Raw genomic sequence first — 17,500 nt, forward strand, 5'->3', positions numbered from 1 at the left:
CTCTCTCGCTCTCGCTCGCTCTCTCTCTCTCAATTCAATTCAATTCAAGGGGCTTTATTGGCATGGGAAACATGTTAACATTGCCAAAGCAAGTGAGGTAGATAATATACAAAAGTGAAATAAACAATACAATTTTACAGTAAACATTACACTCACAGAAGTTTCAAAAGAATAAAGACATTACAAATGTCATATTATGTATATATATACAATGTTGTAACGATGTGCAAATAGTTAAAGTACAAAAGGGAAAATAAATAAACATAAATATGGGTTGTATTTACAATGGTGTTTGTTCTTCACTGGTTGACCTTTTCTTGTGGCAACAGGTCACAAATCTTGCTGCAGTGATGGCACACTGTGGTATTTCACCCAATAGATATGGGAGTTTATCAAAATCGGGTTTGTTTTTGAATTCTTTGTGGATATTTGTAATCTGAGGGAAATATGTGTCTCTAATATGGTCATACATTGGGCAGGAGGTTAGGAAGTGCAGCTCAGTTTCCACCTCATTTTGTGGGCAGTGTGCACATAGCCTGTCTACTCTTGAGAGCCAGGTCTGCCTACGGCGTCCTTTCTCAATAGCAAGGCTATGCTCACTGAGTCTGTACATAGTCAAAGATTTCTCTCTCTCCCTCACTCTCTCCCTCCTACTCTCTCGGTCTGTTGTAGTTGTTCTTGGTGCCCTCCCTAAGTGAGGTTAGCTAGCCGTTAGTTTCTCCCCACTTCTGAGGGGCCGTCTGTGTGTCTGTGCCACCACAGACACACATTTCACTGTCAGGTGATTCTCTGGGGGTTCTCTGGGGGTTCTCTGAGGGTTCTCTGGGGGTTTCTCTGGGGGTTCTCTGGGGGTTTCTCTGAGGGTTCTCTGGGGGTTTCTCTGAGGGTTCTCTGGGGGTTCTCTGGGGGTTCTCTGAGGGTTCTCTGGGGGTTCTCTGAGGGTTCTCTGGGGGTTTCTCTGGGGGTTCTCTGGGGGTTCTCTGGGGGTTTCTCTGGGGGTTCTCTGGGGGTTTCTCTGGGGGGTTCTCTGGGGGGTTCTCTGGGGGTTTCTCTGAGGGTTCTCTGAGGGTTCTCTGGGACTCTGGGTCTTTAGTCTCTATTTTCAGAACCCAGAACCAAATCCTGCATCCATTGGCCAACTACATTCTACTGTCATGAGAGAGTAGTTTCAACCTGTCTCTCTCTCTCCATGCTATAACCTATTCATAATGACCAACCTGTCTCTCTCTCTCTCCATGCTATAACCTGTCTGTCTCTCTCCATGCTATAACCTATTCATAATGACCAACCTGTCTCTCTCTCTCCATGCTATAACCTGTCTGTCTCTCTCCATGCTATAACCTATTCATAATGACCAACCTGTCTCTCTCTCTCCATGCTATAACCTGTCTGTCTCTCTCCATGCTATAACCTATTCATAATGACCAACCTGTCTCTCTCTCTCTCCATGCTATAACCTGTCTGTCTCTCTCCATGCTATAACCTATTCATAATGACCAACCTGTCTCTCTCTCTCCATGCTATAACCTGTCTGTCTCTCTCCATGCTATAACCTATTCATAATGACCAACCTGTCTCTCTCTCTCCATGCTATAACCTGTCTGTCTCTCTCCATGCTATAACCTGTCTGTCTCTCTCCATGCTATAACCTGTCTCTCTCTCTCCATGCTATAACCTGTCTCTCTCTCTCCATGCTATAACCTGTCTGTCTCTCTCCATGCTATAACCTGTCTGTCTCTCTCCATGCTATAACCTGTCTCTCTCTCTCCATGCTATAACCTGTCTGTCTCTCTCCATGCTATAACCTGTCTGTCTCTCTCCATGCTATAACCTGTCTCTCTCTCTCCATGCTATAACCTATTCATAATGACCAACCTGTCTGTCTCTCTCCATGCTATAACCTGTCTGTCTCTCTCCATGCTATAACCTGTCTGTCTCTCTCCATGCTATAACCTGTCTGTCTCTCTCCATGCTATAACCTGTCTGTCTCTCTCCATGCTATAACCTGTCTGTCTCTCTCCATGCTATAACCTGTCTGTCTCTCTCCATGCTATAACCTGTCTGTCTCTCTCCATGCTATAACCTATTCATAATGACCAACATGGTCGTAACAGGGTGAGTCTGCTTCTGTTCTATTCTGTATCTTGTTGTTTCTAACTCCACAACTAGAGCTCTGATAAAAGTCTAGACATAGACCCTATTCCCACTACGAGATATGAAGGAGAGTCGGGGTGGTTGAAAGGGAATTATACTTTTCAATTCACATGACATCCTTGCCTAACATTTCGTTGTGGCTGGCAATGCCACATTCTGGGTCCCCAGCTCAAATTGAGCCACTACTAGTCAGTAAGCACAAACTATTCAACAACATTTTTTTCTTCTAAAACATACCACAGTCTTGAATAATGAAACCATTCACAAGCATGTATGTGAAAATTAAAGGGTTTTATTTTCTCGCCACAGCTGCAGGTAGCCTAGAGAAGCCTATGCGCTCTGATCCCATCTGGGCCAGGGGAAACATACCAACATGTTTTTATAGCCTAAAATAGATTTCTGAGAAAATTTGAAGGTGATCAAATTTCGTTTATATTTACACGTCGTGTTGCTAGACTACCTAGGACTTTTTAATCCAAAATGATTGACTGGAATGAATGAATGAATCAATCAACACAATAGTGATGACGTACTGTATGGGTGTATTTTTAATGACAGATGCAAACCCAGCTAAATCATAATATTCTGAGAACTATATGTTTCTTAGAGCTAGATGAGAGCATGGTAGCCGGTGGTTATTCTGCATACAATCTTTATCTCAATGTGTCAGAGCGCAGAATAACTGACGAATTCACAAACGCTCAACACGTATTGAATATGGTCGGTGTCCGTAAACTGTTGGCAAAAAAAAAAAACTCTATTAAATGGTTGCCAGCAGCACAGTTACAGTCACCAACCCTCTGGGAATCATGTAAAAAGCCTAAACTGCTCTGCTAGGGGCAGTAAAATGGTCAGTGAGGTGTTCTCTCATTTGTGTTTGAAAGTAGCTAGCAAGCTAGTTAACTTTAGTCAGTTAGCTTGGGTGTTTGTTTGACCGCCATTTTGAGGTCAGATTGCTCGGAACAACGCAACTCCTCCGCCAGAGCTTCCAGTGTGCGCTCTGAACGCTCCGAGAGAGAAACGCTCTGAATTTACAAAACGGAAAACCTGACAGCGCACTCCGAGCACTCTCTGGCACTCCGGTTCTATTTAAAGTAATGTTATCAAACTGATCCGAAAACGTTAAGAAATAACGTTCTTCTCTGGGAATTTCAGTACCTCAGCATAATGTTTTCTGCAGGTTTCCTCGTGGTTCTATTTAAAGCCATGTTTCCAGAACATTCAGAAAACCTTCCATAAAAACCACAAGAAAACATTAGTAACGTTCTAAGAATGTTATTTCAAAACAAACATTCCGTTCTCAGCGTCGACAAAACCCTCTCTATCCTCCATCTTGTGAAGTGTGTTCAGGTGTGTTGGCAGCGTCCACTAATTGGCCCACACCTGATCTTAATGAGTGCTTGTGGACTAATTCCATGGCTAGAGAACAGAAGATCATAGGTTTGAATCTCACTGACGCCGTGCCACAATAAAAATGATGTGTTTGCATGATTAATGGCTAAGCAAATGAATATCCATGTATCCTATCTGTACTTCAAGTTCACAGTTAACCCAAGCTAAGCTAGCAGTGTTATTAAAAGTCTTATTGAAACGTTGTGACAATGTTATGTATTTACCTTCTAATAACCTAGAATTTCCGTTCTCAGAAAGTAAATAAAACCTCACAGGAAACCTTTCAGGGAACCATAGAAAAACGTTCTCAGAACCTCCCTGCAACCTAAAAATGTATATTCCCAGAATAGGCAAACTTTTCACTTCCGTTCACCGAACATAAAAAATAAATGGTCAGGAAACGTATGATTTATCTCCTAGTACCCTGCATACTGCAAGCTCAGTCTTGTTAGTTTTTGTCCAATTGCAGTTGTGGTGTCTTTGTCTGGGAAAAGGGTTTTAATGTTTTCATCCTCCCTAGGGACAGGAGTTTTTCCAGGAGTTTTTTTTATAAAACCCTATGACCTGATTAGAAAAATTATCTGGTTCCATCATAGCCCATATAAAACATTTTTTTTTACAGCTGATTTCTTACTATGTCACACTCTACATCTAGGACAGTTCTGAGACCATTGTGTCCACGCTGCCCTGCTTCAAGGGGGGCAACTGTTGGCCGAGTGTCGAGGTAGCGGCTGAGATGTAGCAAGTACACAAGTTTACATTTGAATAATATGATATAATATGCTAATAAGCTGACTGTATTTTTACAAAAAGTGTGAAGAGGCTCATAGATAGATAGACAGACAGATAGATAGATACATTTGTAAATACAGTATAGTGTATGTGTGTACACCCCTTCAAATGAGTGGATTAGGCTATTTCAGCCACACCCATTGCTGACAGGTGTATAAAATCGAGCACACAGCCATCCAATCTCCATAGACAAACATTGGCAGTAGAATGGCCTTACTGAAGAGCTCAATGACTTTCAACGTGGCACCATCATAGGATGCCACATTTCCAACAAGTCAGTTCGTCAAATTTCTGCCCTGCTAGAGCTGCCCGGGTCAACTGTAAGTGCTGTTATTGTGAAGTGGAAACATCTAGGAGCAACAACGGCTCATCCACAAAGTGGTAGGCCACACAAGCTCACAGAATGGGACCGCCGAGTGCTGAAGCGCGTAGCACGTTAAAATCATATTTCCTATGGTTGCACACTAACGAGTTCCAAACTGCTTCTGGAAGCAACATCAGCACAAGAACTGTTTGTCGAGAGCTTCATGAAATGAGTTTCCACGGCCAAGCAGCCGCACACAAGCCTAAGATCACCATGCGCAATGCCAAGCGTCAGCTGGAGTGGTTTAAAACTTGCCGCCATTTAACTCTGGAGCAGTGGAAATGCGTTCTCTGGAGTGATGAATAATACTTCACCATCTGGCAGTCCGTCGGACAAATCTGGGTTTGGCGGATGCCAGGAGAACGCTACCTGCCCGAATGCATAGTGCCAACTGTAAAGTTTGGTGGAGGAGGAATAATGGTCTGGGGCTGTTTTTCATGGTTCGGGCTAGGCCCCTTAGTTCCATTGGAGGGAAATCTTAACACTACAGAATACAATGACATTCTAGACATGTCTGTGCTTCCAACGTTGTGGGAACAGTTTGGGGAAGGCCCTTTCCTGTTCCAGCATGACATTGCCCCCATGGACAAAGCGAGGTCCATACAGAAATGGTTTGTCAAGATCAGTGTGGAAGAATTTGACTGACCTGCACAGACCCTGACCTCAACCCCATCGAGCACATTTGGAATTGGAACGCCGACTAATCGCCCAACATCAGCGCCTGATCTCACTAATTCTCTTGTGGCTGAATGGAAGCAAGTCCCTGCAGCAATGTTCCAACATCTAGTGGAAAGCCTTCCCAGAATAGTGGAGTATGTTATAGCAGGAAAGGGGGGAACAACTCCATATTAATGCCCATGATTTTAGAATTAAATGTTCAACAAGAAGGTGTCCACATACTTTTGGTCATGTAGTGTAGATAGATGTAGTGTAGACTGTTGTGTTACAGTATGAATTTGAAATGGATTAAATGTAGATTTTATTGTCTCTGGCCTACACACAATACCTCATAATGTCAAAGTGGAATTATGTTTTCGAAATTGTTATAAATTAATAGAAAAATGTAGGCTGAAATGTCCTGAGTCAATAAGTATTCAACTCCTTTGTTTTTGCAAGCCTAAATAAGTTCAGGAGTAGAAAATGCTTAACAAGTCACATAACAAGTTGCATGGACTCACTCTGTGTGCAATAATAGTGTTTAACATGATTTTTGAATGACTACCTCATCTCTGTGCCCCACACATACAATTATCTGAAAGGTCCCTCAGTCGAGCATTGAATTTCAAACACAGATTCAACCACAAAGACCAGGGATGTTGTCCAATGCGTCGCAAAGAAGGGCACCTATTGGTAGATGGGTAAAAATGTAAAAAAGCTTACATTGAATATGCCTTTGAGAATGGTGAAGTTATTAATTACCCTGTGGATGGTGTATCAATACATCCAGTCACTACAAAGATACAGGCGTCCTTCCTAACTCAGTTGCCGGAGAGGAAAGAAACCGCTCAGGGATTTCACTATGAGGCCAATGGTGACTTTAAAACAGTTACAGAGTTTAATGGCTGTGATAGGAGAAAACTGAGGATGGATCAACAACATTGTAGTTACTCCACAATACTAACTTAATTGACAGAGTGAAAAGAAAGAAGGGTGTACAGATTAAAAACAAACCCTAAACATGCATCCTGTTTGCAACAAGGAACTAAAGTAATACTGCAAAAAATGTGGCAAAGCAATTAGCTTTTTGTCCTAAATACAAAGTGTTATGTTTGGGGCGAATCCAATACAACACATCACTGAGTACCACTCTCCATATTTCTAAGCATAGAGGTGGCTGCATCATGTTATGGGTATGCTTGTAATCATTAAGGACTGGGGAGTTTTTCAGGATAAGAAATACACGTAATGGAGTGAAGCACAGGCAAAATCCTAGAGGAAAACCTGATTCAGTCTGCTGGGAGAAGAATTCACCTTTCAGCAGAACAATAACCTAAAAACACAATGCCGACACATTTCAGTTGAAGGCATTCAGTTGTACAACTGACTAGGTATCCCCATTTCCCTTTCCCCAAAAATACACTGGAGTTGCATACCAAGATGACAGTGAATGTTCCTGAGTGGCCAAGTTCCAGTTTTGACTTAAATCTACTTGAAAATCTATGGAAAGACTTTAAAATAGTTGTGTAGCAATAATCAATAACCAATGTGACAGAGCTTGAAGAATTTTGAAAAGAATAATGTGCAAATATTGTCCAATCCAGGTGTGGAAAGCTCTTAGAGACTTACCCAGAAAGACTCACAGCTGTAATCGCTGCCTAAGGTGACTCAGGGACGTGAATACTTACTTACTTACTTAAATTAGATATTTCTTTATGTAATTTACAATACATTTGCAAAAAATGTCTTAAAACATGTTTTCAATTTGTCCTTATGGGGTATTGTGTGTAGATTGGTGACAAAATCAATCTTATTTAATAAATGTTGAATTCAGGCTGTAACACAAACCTTTTTGGAATAGGTCAAGGGGCATCAATACTCTCTGAATGCACTGTAGATAGAGTCAGGTTCAAAATGAATGGCACCATTGATAAATATGAGCAAAAAATACTGTATGAAATAAATCATACAAATACTGAGTTATATTATATGCAAAAAAAAAAAAAGGGATATTATATTATTTTACACTAATACAATTCCTCAGAGAAAGAGATTAATATGGGTGCAAATATATTTTTTTTTAACCTGACTGTAGACAGACAGACAGACAGACAGACAGACAGACAGACAGACAGACAGACAGACAGACAGACAGACAGACAGACAGACAGACAGACAGACAGACAGACAGACAGACAGAGTCAATAGATAGATACAGCACTATAGCGTGGATTTAAACTGAATTGTACCATGTAATGAATTGTACCATGTAATGAATTGTTCAATTTAATGAATTGTACCATTTGTGGATCCATGCAGGGTAGCAGAAGGACTGTGGATATGTGAGGTAATTGGGAATCCCATCAGCTTTCCTGCTATACCTGTTGTATTTACTCTTGTCAGCTGGTTCAGGTGTAAACTGCAACAGAACACATACACACAAACTTTCAAATTGCAATTTTTCTACTGAAACTGTTGGAATCCTAGAAATAGAATGACTTATATTAAGAAACAAAGTGGGAAGCAACGTTGTTCTTGTTTGGACCAATGGGTTGACAGCATGACCTAACAGTCACGCACACACTAATAGTGACTAACAGAGAAGAGGTGGAGCTGAGCTGCTTGAGTGACAGGGGGTGGGGCTTGTCTGTGGGCAGCAGCCACATTAGGAGAAAAAAACTGAGTAAACTATAAAAACGTACGTTACACTTTCTGATATGGCTCTCTTGCGATATGGATCATGTGAATTAGATTCATAGTGCAGCTCTATGTCTACAGTCAGTCAGTCTTATCAGAACAGATGTCTATCACTGGTGTGTAGTGGCCTTTGTCCTGCTTCAGTTCTCTATCTACAATATTAGGATTAGTCCTGTAAATAAACCCCTAACCTGGCACAGTGAGCTGTCTGTTTCAGCTTCCAGCCTGCTTGGTGGTTTGAATCAATATGGAGGGTTTTACGGTAATTCTCCAAGGCATGAGTCAGTATGGATAGTTTTACGGTAATTCTCCAAGGCATGAGTCAGTATGGAGGGTTTTACTGTAATTGTCCATGGCATGAGTCAGTACGGAGGGTTTTACTGTAATTCTCCATGGTATGAGTCAGTATGGAGGGTTTTACGGTAATTCTCCAAGGCATGAGTCAATATAGAGGGTTTTATGGTAATTCTCCAAGGCACTAGTCAGGTCACAGATTATTGTGCTTTATTAATACACTGCTGTGCTGTGGATTATCAGAGAGAGAGAGTCCACCACCCTCCTCCCCCTTCTCCTCTCTCTGCTACCCAGCCTGCCCTGGTCTGAAGGCACGACCACGGAGCTGTGTGCGTGCGAGTGTGTGTGTGTGTGTGTGTGTGTGCGTGCGTGTGTGTGTGTGTGCGTGTGCGTGTGTGTGGGTGTGTGTGTGCATGCATCTGCATGTGAGTATATCTGAAGAGTAGAGGAGCTCAGAGCTAATGGTGGTCTCTCTCACAGTCAGGGCTAATGGTGGTCTCTCTCACAGTCAGGGCTAATGGTGGTCTCTCTCACAGTCAGAGCTAATGGTGGTCTCTCTCACAGTCATGCTCTAATGGTCGTCTCTCTCACAGTCAGGGCTAATGGTGGTCTCTCTCACAGTCAGGTTCTAATGGTGGTCTCTCTCACAGTCAGGGCTAATGGTGGTCTCTCTCACAGTCAGAGCTAATGGTGGTCTCTCTCACAGTCAGAGCTAATGGTGGTCTCTCTCACAGTCAGGGCTAATGGTGGTCTCTCTCACAGTCAGAGCTAATGGTGGTCTCTCTCACAGTCATGCTCTAATGGTCGTCTCTCTCACAGTCAGGGCTAATGGTGGTCTCTCTCACAGTCAGAGCTAATGGTGGTCTCTCTCACAGTCATGCTCTAATGGTGGTCTCTCTCACAGTCAGGGCTAATGGTGGTCTCTCTCACAGTCAGAGCTAATGGTGGTCTCTCTCACAGTCATGCTCTAATGGTCGTCTCTCTCACAGTCAGAGCTAATGGTGGTCTCTCTCACAGTCAGGTTCTAATGGTGGTCTCTCTTACAGTCAGAGCTAATGGTGGTCTCTCTCACAGTCAGGGCTAATGGTGGTCTCTCTCACAGTCAGGGCTAATGGTGGTCTCTCTTACAGTCAGGGCTAATGGTGGTCTCTCTCACAGTCAGAGCTAATGGTGGTCTCTCTCACAGTCAGAGCTAATGGTGGTCTCTCTCACAGTCAGGGCTAATGGTGGTCTCTCTCACAGTCAGGGCTAATGGTGGTCTCTCTTACAGTCAGAGCTAATGGTGGTCTCTCTCACAGTCAGGGCTAATGGTGGTCTCTCTCACAGTCAGGTTCTAATGGTGGTCTCTCTCACAGTCAGGGCTAATGGTGGTCTCTCTCACAGTCAGAGCTAATGGTGGTCTCTCTCACAGTCAGGGCTAATGGTGGTCTCTCTCACAGTCAGGGCTAATGGTGGTCTCTCTTACAGTCAGAGCTAATGGTGGTCTCTCTCACAGTCAGAGCTAATGGTGGTCTCTCTCACAGTCAGGTTCTAATGGTGGTCTCTCTCACAGTCAGAGCTAATGGTGGTCTCTCTCACAGTCAAGTTCTAATGGTGGTCTCTCTCACAGTCAGAGCTAATGGTGGTCTCTCTCACAGTCAGAGCTAACGGTGGTCTCTCTCACAGTCAGGTTCTAATGGTGGTCTCTCTCACAGTCAGGGCTAATGGTGGTCTCTCTCACAGTCAGGGCTAATGGTCGTCTCTCTCACAGTCAGGTTCTAATGGTGGTCTCTCTCACAGTCAGGGCTAATGGTGGTCTCTCTCACAGTCAGAGCTAATGGTGGTCTCTCTCACAGTCAGGGCTAATGGTGGTCTCTCTCACAGTCAGGTTCTAATGGTGGTCTCCCTCACAGTCAGGGCTAATGGTGGTCTCTCTCACAGTCAGGTTCTAATGGTGGTCTCCCTCACAGTCAGGGCTAATGGTGGTCTCTCTCACAGTCAGGTTCTAATGGTGGTCTCTCTCACAGTCAGGGCTAATGGTGGTCTCTCTCACAGTCATGCTCTAATGGTGGTCTCTCTCACAGTCAGGGCTAATGGTGGTCTCTCTCACAGTCAGGGCTAATGGTGGTCTCTCTCACAGTCATGCTCTAATGGTGGTCTCTCTCACAGTCAGGGCTAATGGTGGTCTCTCTCACAGTCAGAGCTAACGGTGGTCTCTCTCACAGTCAGGTTCTAATGGTGGTCTCTCTCACAGTCAGGTTCTAATGGTGGTCTCTCTCACAGTCAGAGCTAATGGTGGTCTCTCTCACAGTCATGCTCTAATGGTGGTCTCTCTCACAGTCAGGGCTAATGGTGGTCTCTCTCACAGTCAGAGCTAACGGTGGTCTCTCTCACAGTCAGGGCTAATGGTGGTCTCTCTCACAGTCAGAGCTAATGGTGGTCTCTCTCACAGTCAGGTTCTAATGGTGGTCTCTCTCACAGTCAGAGCTAATGGTGGTCTCTCTCACAGTCAGAGCTAATGGTGGTCTCTCTCACAGTCAGGGATAATGGTGGTCTCTCTCACAGTCAGGTTCTAATGGTGGTCTCTCTCACAGTCAGAGCTAATGGTGGTCTCTCTCACAGTCAGAGCTAATGGTGGTCTCTCTCACAGTCAGAGCTAACGGTGGTCTCTCTCACAGTCAGGTTCTAATGGTGGTCTCTCTCACAGTCAGGGCTAATGGTGGTCTCTCTCATAGTCAGGTTCTAATGGTGGTCTCTCTCACAGTCAGGGCTAATGGTGGTCTCTCTCACAGTCAGGTTCTAATGGTGGTCTCTCTCACAGTCAGGTTCTAATGGTGGTCTCTCTCACAGTCAGAGCTAACGGTGGTCTCTCTCACAGTCAGGGCTAACGGGGGTCTCTCTCACAGTCAGGTTCTAATGGTGGTCTCTCTCACAGTCAGAGCTAATGGTGGTCTCTCTCACAGTCAGGTTCTAATGGTGGTCTCTCTCACAGTCAGAGCTAATGGTGGTCTCTCTCACAGTCAGAGCTAATGGTGGTCTCTCTCACAGTCAGGGCTAATGGTGGTCTCTCTCACAGTCAGAGCTAATGGTGGTCTCTCTCACAGTCAGGTTCCAATGGTGGTCTCTCTCACAGTCAGGGCTAATGGTGGTCTCTCTCACAGTCAGGGCTAATGGTCGTCTCTCTCACAGTCAGGTTCTAATGGTGGTCTCTCTCACAGTCAGGGCTAATGGTGGTCTCTCTCACAGTCAGAGCTAATGGTGGTCTCTCTCACAGTCAGGGCTAATGGTGGTCTCTCTCACAGTCAGGTTCTAATGGTGGTCTCCCTCACAGTCAGGGCTAATGGTGGTCTCTCTCACAGTCAGGTTCTAATGGTCGTCTCTCTCACAGTCAGGTTCTAATGGTGGTCTCTCTCACAGTCATGCTCTAATGGTGGTCTCTCTCACAGTCAGGGCTAATGGTGGTCTCTCTCACAGTCAGAGCTAACGGTGGTCTCTCTCACAGTCAGGTTCTAATGGTGGTCTCTCTCACAGTCAGGTTCTAATGGTGGTCTCTCTCACAGTCAGGGCTAATGGTGGTCTCTCTCACAGTCATGCTCTAATGGTGGTCTCTCTCACAGTCAGGGCTAATGGTGGTCTCTCTCACAGTCAGAGCTAACGGTGGTCTCTCTCACAGTCAGGGCTAATGGTGGTCTCTCTCACAGTCAGAGCTAATGGTGGTCTCTCTCACAGTCAGGTTCTAATGGTGGTCTCTCTCACAGTCAGAGCTAATGGTGGTCTCTCTCACAGTCAGAGCTAATGGTGGTCTCTCTCACAGTCAGGGATAATGGTGGTCTCTCTCACAGTCAGGTTCTAATGGTGGTCTCTCTCACAGTCAGAGCTAATGGTGGTCTCTCTCACAGTCAGAGCTAATGGTGGTCTCTCTCACAGTCAGAGCTAACGGTGGTCTCTCTCACAGTCAGGTTCTAATGGTGGTCTCTCTCACAGTCAGGGCTAATGGTGGTCTCTCTCATAGTCAGGTTCTAATGGTGGTCTCTCTCACAGTCAGGGCTAATGGTGGTCTCTCTCACAGTCAGGTTCTAATGGTGGTCTCTCTCACAGTCAGGTTCTAATGGTGGTCTCTCTCACAGTCAGAGCTAACGGTGGTCTCTCTCACAGTCAGGGCTAACGGGGGTCTCTCTCACAGTCAGGTTCTAATGGTGGTCTCTCTCACAGTCAGAGCTAATGGTGGTCTCTCTCACAGTCAGGTTCTAATGGTGGTCTCTCTCACAGTCAGAGCTAATGGTGGTCTCTCTCACAGTCAGAGCTAATGGTGGTCTCTCTCACAGTCAGGGCTAATGGTGGTCTCTCTCACAGTCAGAGCTAATGGTGGTCTCTCTCACAGTCAGGTTCCAATGGTGGTCTCTCTCACAGTCAGGTTCTAATGGTGGTCTCTCTCACAGTCAGGTTCTAATGGTGGTCTCTCTCACAGTCAGAGCTAACGGTGGTCTCTCTCACAGTCAGGGCTAACGGTGGTCTCTCTCACAGTCAGGTTCTAATGGTGGTCTCTCTCACAGTCAGGGCTAATGGTGGTCTTTCTCATAGTCAGGTTCTAATGGTCGTCTCTCTCACAGTCAGGGCTAATGGTGGTCTCTCTCACAGTCAGAGCTAATGGTGGTCTCTCTCACAGTCAGGGCTAATGGTGGTCTCTCTCACAGTCAGAGCTAATGGTGGTCTCTCTTACAGTCAGAGCTAATGGTGGTCTCTCTCACAGTTAGAGCTAATGGTGGTCTCTCTCACAGTCAGAGCTAATGGTGGTCTCTCTCACAGTCAGAGCTAATGGTGGTCTCTCTCACAGTCAGGGCTAACGGTGGTCTCTCTCATAGTCAGGTTCTAATGGTGGTCTCTCTCATAGTCAGGTTCTAATGGTGGTCTCTCTCACAGTCAGGTTCTAATGGTGGTCTCTCTCACAGTCATGCTCTAATGGTGGTCTCTCTCCCAGTTAGGTTCTAATGGTGGTCTCTCTCACAGTCAGGTTCTAATGGTGGTCTCTCTCACAGTCAGGGCTAATGGTGGTCTCTCTCACAGTCAGGGCTAATGGTGGTCTCTCTCACAGTCAGAGCTAATGGTGGTCTCTCTCACAGTCAGAGCTAATGGTGGTCTCTCTCACAGTCAGAGCTAATGGTGGTCTCTCTCACAGTCAGAGCTAATGGTGGTCTCTCTCACAGTCATGCTCTAATGGTGGTCTCTCTCACAGTCAGGGCTAACGGTGGTCTCTCTCACAGTCAGAGCTAATGGTGGCCTTTCTCACAGTCAGGGCTAATGGTGGTCTCTATCACAGTCAGGGCTAATGGTGGTATCTCTCACAGTCAGGGCTAATGGTGGTCTCTCTCACAGTCAGAGCTAATGGTGGTCTCTCTCACAGTCAGAGCTAATGGTGGTCTCTCTCACAGTCAGAGCTAATGGTGGTCTCTCTCACAGTCAGAGCTAATGGTGGTCTCTCTCACAGTCAGGGCTAATGGTGGTCTCTATCACAGTCAGGGCTAATGGTGGTCTCTATCACAGTCAGGGCTAATGGTGGTCTCTCTCACAGTCAGGTTCTAATGGTGGTCTCTCTCACAGTCAGGGCTAACGGTGGTCTCTCTCACAGTCAGAGCTAATGGTGGCCTTTCTCACAGTCAGGGCTAATGGTGGTCTCTCTCACAGTCATGCTCTAATGGTGGTCTCTCTCACAGTCAGGGCTAACGGTGGTCTCTCTCACAGTCAGAGCTAATGGTGGCCTTTCTCACAGTCAGGGCTAATGGTGGTCTCTATCACAGTCAGGGCTAATGGTGGTCTCTCTCACAGTCAGGGCTAATGGTGGTCTCTCTCACAGTCAGAGCTAATGGTGGTCTCTCTCACAGTCAGAGCTAATGGTGGTCTCTCTCACAGTCAGGGCTAATGGTGGTCTCTATCACAGTCAGGGCTAATGGTGGTCTCTATCACAGTCAGGGCTAATGGTGGTCTCTATCACAGTCAGGGATAATGGTGGTCTCTCTCACAGTCAGGGATAATGGTGGCCTCTATCACAGTCAGGGATAATGGTGGCCTCTATCACAGTCAGGGATAATGGTGGCCTCTATCACAGTCAGGGATAATGGTGGCCTCTATCACAGTCAGGGATAATGGTGGTCTCTATCACAGTCAGGGATAATGGTGGCCTCTATCACAGTCAGGGATAATGGTGGCTCAGCAGTCAGGAGTCAGAGGGTAAGAGCAGCACATCCACAGGGATGACATCTCTCCCCCTCTCCCCCCCCCCCTCTCTCTCCCTCTCTCACTATCTATCTCTCTCTCTCTCTCCCCCCCTCTCTCTCCCTCTCTCTCAATCTCTCTCCCTCTATCTCTCTCTCTCTCTGTCTCCCTCTCTTTCCCTCTCTTAATTCCCTCTCTGGCTATCAGTCTCTGTGTGATGAAGACTCCTCTCAGAGGGATGTCCTGTTGGCTGTGTTAGCGAGAATGGTCAGGGCAGGGGTGTGTATGTGTTTGGCTTCTGGTCGGTTGAACTGTTTTTATTTTCCTCTCTAAACGCACGAGTGATTAAACAAATGGATGATTGCAAATAAATGGCAATGCCCTTTTTTTAATACAATTGCTTTATACACGAATTACTACTCAGTGTTTTTTTGTGAGAATTAATGGTGTGTATCTGTGACATTTTTATGAGAATTAATGGTGTGTATCTGTGACATTTTGATGTGAATTAATGGTGTGTATCTGTGACATTTTGATGTGAATTAATGGTGTGTATCTGTGACATTTTTATGAGAATTAATGGTGTGTATCTGTGACATTTGCTTTATATTGAGTTTTAGGATTAATAAATGATGATCAGATGAATGGATCCGTGATGCCATAGATATTCAGTCTTCACTCGAACCCAGTTCTGTTCTGTTTGTTTGTGTTTCAGAGCATGGCTTTGGCCTCACTCCGGTCGTTGTCGATGCCCTGCGCCAGTGTCTGTACCATCCCCACCATCACCCTCGTCACCTATCCTCTCACCCAAAACACCCCACGCTGAGACCCAGCCGACCGAGTCAGAGCTAGCATCCACCATGCTGTCAGGAAGCTACAGTCTCTCCACGGTAGCCTCACCCGCCATGCCCTCTGCCTCCACCAGGCCGAGAACTACCAGTGTGGACAGTGTGTCCAGTAGGGAGAGCGGTGCCAGTGTGAGCAGCAGTGTGAGCAGCAGTGTGAGCGTGCCCACGGTGTGTGGAGTCCCCACGGTGGTTCTGGAGGCGCAGTATGACTATCAGTACCGTGGGGCAGACGGACGACAGGTCTGCATCCGAGAGGGGGAGCGGTTTATTCTGCTCAGGAAGACTAACACGGACTGGTGGCAGGTAAGGAGGTCCTGACTGTGTGGCTCAGTTAGCATAAACTATGGCCCTAGTGTAACCAGTACTATTTGAAACAGTGTGTCCTACGTGGTAACCCTCTTAACCAAGAACAAAAAATCCATGTGGTCAGAGGGAAATCACATATACCAGTGTTTCCTTAACTGTGGTACGCCCTCAAAATGGGTTGGCAGACTTCTTTTTTTTATTTTTATGTAAGGAACTCAGTCCGGCTTTCAACGTACTCTTGAACGTTGTAATAATAGAATGAAAAAGGTGCAGTTTAGTCATTGGGTATTACATCATCACTTCCTCTTGTCATGTCAGTCATTGGGTATTACATCATCACTTCCTCTTGTCATGTCAGTCATTGGGTATCACATCATCACTTCCTCTTGTCATGTCAGTCATTGGGTAGTACATCATCACTTCCTCTTGTCATGTCAGTCATTGGGTATTACATCATCACTTCCTCTTGTCATGTCAGTCATTGGGTATTACATCATCACTTCCTCTTGTCATGTCAGTCATTGGGTATTACATCATCACTTCCTCTTGTCATGTCAGTCATTGGGTACTTTAGAGAGATATTTATAACTTGTTAGAAATGTCCAGATCAACTAGCCCATATCAGATAAAACTTTTTAGCTTGGGATTTTAGGCCATAGATTTTGTAGTAATCTTCGTGTCACTCAAATATCATATGAATACACATTAGACACGGTACAATGTATAGAATTGCAAAAAAAAAGTGCTTTAAACCTGCAAAAGGTTCTCTCCTCCAACAAGAGGGTTGTGAAGGGGGGCCTGAGTGAAACTGAGTGAAACATTTAAAATCTAGCCAAGAGGGGTGTGAACAGCGCGGGATTTTTCCTATGCATTCACTGTACTTTACTGTTACTGTGGGTTAAATTGATTGTTCTGCTCAATGTCATGTATCATTTATTGTTCTATGTATGATTTATTACCAGGTGTATAATTCTTATTATTACCAGGTGTATAATTCTTATTATTACCAGGTGTATAATTCTTATTATTACCAGGTGTATAATATACAGGTGTATAATTCTTATTATTACCAGGTGTATAATTCTTATTATTACCAGGTGTATAATATACAGGTGTATAATTCTTATTATTATCAGGTGTATAATATACAGGTGTATAATTCTTATTATTACCAGGTGTATAAATCTTATTATTGTCACGGCCGTCAACAGAAGTAGACCAAGGTGCAGCGTGGTGAGCGTACATAATCCTTTTATTATTTAGATGATGCCGACAAAAACAATAAACAATCCAAAACAACCGTGTAGCTAAAGGGCTATGTGCCACAAATAAAGTTAACTTCCCACAAAGACAGGTGGGAAAAAGGGCTACCTAAGTATGGTTCTCAATCAGAGACAACGATAGACAGCTGTCTCTGATTGAGAACCCTACCCGGCCAAAACATAGAAATACAAATATTAGAAATAAAGAACATAGAATGTCCACCCCAAATCACACCCTGACCAAACCAAAATAGAGACGTAAAAAGGATCTCTAACAGCTGAACCTATAGGGGAGGGTCTGGGTGGGCATCTATCCGCGGTGGCGGCTCAGGTGCGGGACGCAGACCCCGCTCCACCACTGGCTCACCCCACTTTGGGGTCACCTCTGGTGCGGGGACCCTCGTCGCCAACCCCGGACTAGGGACCCTCGTTGCGGGCCCCGGACTAGGCACCCTCGTTGCGGGCCCCGGACTGGAGAACGTTGCTGGAGGCTCCGGACTGGAGAACGTCGCTGGAGGCTCTGGACTGGAGACCGTCACTGGAGG

At 45.2% G+C, this 17,500-nt stretch overlaps 1 protein-coding gene across 5 annotated transcripts in view; it reads left to right on the forward strand.

Annotated features, from left to right (window-relative positions):
• The window catches only part of LOC139553803 (rho GTPase-activating protein 15-like), a 64,875-nt gene that overhangs the window by 12,901 nt on the left and 34,474 nt on the right, over window positions 1–17,500 (forward strand). For all 5 annotated transcript variants that reach the window (XM_071366519.1, XM_071366510.1, XM_071366488.1 and 2 more), the window contains one exon: window positions 15,255–15,690. In XM_071366519.1, coding sequence (XP_071222620.1) covers window positions 15,400–15,690 — 291 coding nt within the window. In that variant the 5' untranslated portion in view covers window positions 15,255–15,399. The remainder of the gene's footprint in view (window positions 1–15,254; window positions 15,691–17,500) is intronic.

This window comes from Salvelinus alpinus, chromosome 2, assembly GCF_045679555.1.
Source record: "Salvelinus alpinus chromosome 2, SLU_Salpinus.1, whole genome shotgun sequence".
Classification (NCBI taxonomy): Eukaryota; Metazoa; Chordata; class Actinopteri; order Salmoniformes; family Salmonidae; genus Salvelinus; species Salvelinus alpinus.